Here is a 3634-nt window from a genome sequence, read left to right as displayed (position 1 = left end):
TGACCTGCAGTCTAGAGCCCTGTATAGTGCTTTATTTCTGCTTTACATGAGCGCCACCTACTGTCAGAGAGCAAATTTGTGGTATTTTTGCATTGATCTGAACTGACAAATTACACATTCCTGTTGGTTGAACACAAGTTAATAGATATCAATCAATCAACAAAGTGTCCTGTGCTCACCACACACCGGCTATAGGTGGAGAGGAGAGATTTGGCTATAGAGTGATGTGTGTCTAACTTACACAGAAGAGACTTTGTTTCTCAGCACATGAAAATAAACTACTTACTGTGATTTCAGACTGTTGATGTGGTTTCTCCACTGCATGGATCTTCATGTGTCGCTTCAGGTGACTTTTAAAAGAGAAACTTGTTCCGCACTGATCACACTTGTGCGGCTTCTCTCTGATGTGGATCCTCTCATGTTTTTTATGATCTGCTGACTGAATGAATCTCTTGTCACAGTGTGAACACTTGTAGGGTTTCTCTCCAGTGTGGATCCTCTCATGGGTTTTCAGATGTGCTGACTGAATGAATCTCTTGTCACAGTGTGAACACTTGTAGGATTTTTCTCCAGTGTGAATTCCTTCATGTTTTTTCAGATTTGCAGACTGATTGAATCTCTTGTCACAGTGTGAACACTTGTAAGGTTTTTCTCCAGTGTGAATTCTCTGGTGCACTTTTAAATCGCTCGCTGTAGTAAAAGTCTTTTCACACTCAAAGCACATGTACTCTCTCACACCAGTGTGAAATTTCTCATGTGTATGTAAAGTTTGCAGCAGTGAAAAACTCTTTCCACACACAGAACATGAATGTGGCTTCTCCTTCGTATGAACTGTCAGGTGTGACTTCAGGGCTGCTGACCAAAGAAATGTTTTGCCACACTGATCACATGTGAACGGCTTCTCTCCGGTGTGGATCCTCATGTGAGTATTAAGATTACTTTTACAGGAGAATCTCTTTTCACACTGATCACACATGAATGGCTTCTCTCCCGTGTGGATCATCATGTGTCCTTTAAGGTGTTTTGATTGGGTAAAACTCTTCCCACATTGATGACATACATGTGGCTTATCTCCAGTGTGGATCATCATGTGAACATCAAGATGCTGTTTGCTTGAGAAACTCTTCCCACATTGATCACAGGGGAACGGCTTCTCTCCAGTGTGGATCCTCATGTGTCCTTTAAAGTGTGAAGATTGACTGAAACCTTTTCCACATTGATCACACTTAAACGGCTTCTCTCCAGTATGAACTCTCATGTGAACATCAAGAGTCTGTTTGCTTGAGAAACTCTTCCCACATTGATCACAGGAGAACGGCTTCTCTCCGGTGTGGATCCTCATGTGTTGCTTCAAGTGACTTTCAAAAGCAAAACTCTTACCACATTGATCACACGTGGGCGGCTTCTCTCCAGTGTGGATCATCTCATGTGTTTTCAGATGTTCTGGTCGACTGAATCTCTTGTCACAGTGTGAACACTTGTAAGGTTTTTCTCCAGTGTGAATTATCTGGTGTTTTTTTAAACTGTTCGCTGCAGTAAAAGTCTTCCCACAATCAAAGCACATGTACTCTCTCACACCAGTGTGAATTTTCTGATGTTTATGTAAACTATCCAGCCGTGAAAAACTCTTTCCACATACAGAACATGAATGCGGCTTCTCCTTCGTATGAACTCTCAGGTGTGTCTTCAGCTCTGATGCCCTAAGAAAGGTTTTGCTGCATTGATCACATGAGAACGTCTTCTCTCCGGTGTGGATCTTCATGTGACCCTCAAGACTTTGTTTGTATGGGAAACTCTTTTCACATTGATCACATGAGAATGGCTTCTGTCCTGTGTGGATTCTCATGTGTCCTTTAAGGTGTTCTGATCAGGTGAAACTCTTCCCACATTGATGGCATACATGCGGCTTCTCTCCAGTATGAACACTCATGTGAACATCAAGATGTCGTTTGCTTGAGAATTTCTTTTCACAATGATCACACAGGAATGGCTTCTCTCGAGTGTGGATCCTCATGTGACGCTCAAGATTTTGTTTGTTTGTGAAACTCTTCCCGCATTGATCACACTTAAAAGGCTTCTCTCCAGTGTGAACTCTGATGTGAATCTCAAGACTACATTTACTTGTACAGCTCTTTCCACACTGAGTGCAGGTGAAAGATTTCTTGGCTCTTCTTTTCTTTAAAAATGTCTTTTTAGTCTTTGAGCGACTCAAAGTTTTTTCTCCAGGTTGGACATGATGTTCCTCCTCCACTTCACTCAGTTCTTCACTCTCCTCGCTCTCTTCCATAAGGTCTGAAATCAAAGAAAAAAATATTAAATTTAATGTTCAGTACATCAAAATAATTCAAAGAGAGAAATATAAAGTAAAAGGACATGAAAGTGAGCCCTGATGTAATAGTAGAAGGTAGACAACTGTTATAAAATATTATGATAATCTGATGCCTTTTTATAAATTGATTATATGTCCTTGAAACTGAGTTAAATGTATCTTCCAATTAATATTTTTAAAACATTATAGGCACAAATCCCATGTTTCTTTAGCAAGAACTATTACATATATTTGATAAATGAAACAATTATCTAACATGATATTAACATTAAAATAAACAATACTACCATATTGGTAACACTTTACAATAAGGTTCATAAGTTAATATTAGTTAAAGTATTAACTAACATGAACTAACCATGAACAATCCATTTGTTACTGTATTTGTTCATCTTTGTTAACATTAGTTAATAAAAATATAGCTGCAAGCAGCCATTACCGGGGCCAAGCAGAATAAGACAAGACATGCCAACATGTCTGAAAGTGTCAGACCAACTGCAACAATGTGCAATTAAAGACATTTAAAAAAGGATTTTAGGCAAAATGGTTGAAAAATCATAGAAACAGTAATTAAAAATATGATTTAATGGATTATCACTTTTGACCAATAGGTGGCGCAGTTACAAAAATGATGTGATGTGGTCAGACTGAAGTGACAATGACACATACAAAGTTTGGTGTCAATATGTCAAGGCATTGCAGAGATAAAGCCTGAATAGCCCTTTTGGCATCATGCCTCAAATTTGCTGCTGCACTATACGAAAACGGTTTTGTCTATCGACACGAAATCTATAACTTTTTGTCGGCACAGTCTGGAGATGATACAATTCGATTTTAATGAAAACCGGACAAACTAGGAGGTCTAGTTTGGTCTAGGGTCTAGGAGGAGTTCGAAAAAGTAGGTTTTGAATGAAAATCAAGATGGCGGACAGGAAGTTCATACAAATAAGGACAACTTGGTATCTATGTTCTAAGACCAGTGGCATTTCAATAGCTAGATTTATTCAAAAGTTATTAGCAGTTTTGACAATTTTGTTATAACTTTTGACCTCTAGGTGGCACTGTCTTGAAATATTTTGAGTACCTTCAGGGGATGGTGCTGATGGCACATTCTTAGTTTTGCAATATTACACCAATGCATTTGTTAAGTATAGCATTTTATTTCACAAAACTGTATTGAAGTCAATGCGAATTTCATGTTTTGTTCTATTAGAGCGCCACCAAGAGTCTCAGTCGCACCATATTTTTTTTTATGTGTCCTCAGAGTGAGCCCATACATCTGTGTGTCAATTTTGGTGAAAATAT

General features: G+C 38.6%; 1 protein-coding gene across 1 annotated transcript; it reads right to left on the bottom strand.

Moving 5' to 3' along the window:
* Positions 1 to 232: 232 nt before the first annotated feature.
* Positions 233 to 2402, bottom strand: LOC309492994 (uncharacterized protein; the record flags this gene model as incomplete). The annotated part of the gene is made up of 1 exon (XM_082162045.1): positions 233 to 2402. The coding sequence occupies exon 1, from the start codon at positions 1844 to 1846 to the stop codon at positions 233 to 235; it is 1614 nt and encodes a 537-aa protein (XP_082018171.1). The 5' UTR covers positions 1847 to 2402.
* Between the last annotated feature and the right edge of the window lie 1232 nt (positions 2403 to 3634).

This window comes from Leuciscus leuciscus, assembly GCF_965113295.1.
Source record: "Leuciscus leuciscus genome assembly, chromosome: 1".
In the NCBI taxonomy this organism is placed as follows: domain Eukaryota; kingdom Metazoa; phylum Chordata; class Actinopteri; order Cypriniformes; family Leuciscidae; genus Leuciscus; species Leuciscus leuciscus.
Note: the sequence above shows the minus strand (reverse complement) of the source record. Positions and strands in the feature narration are given on the sequence as shown.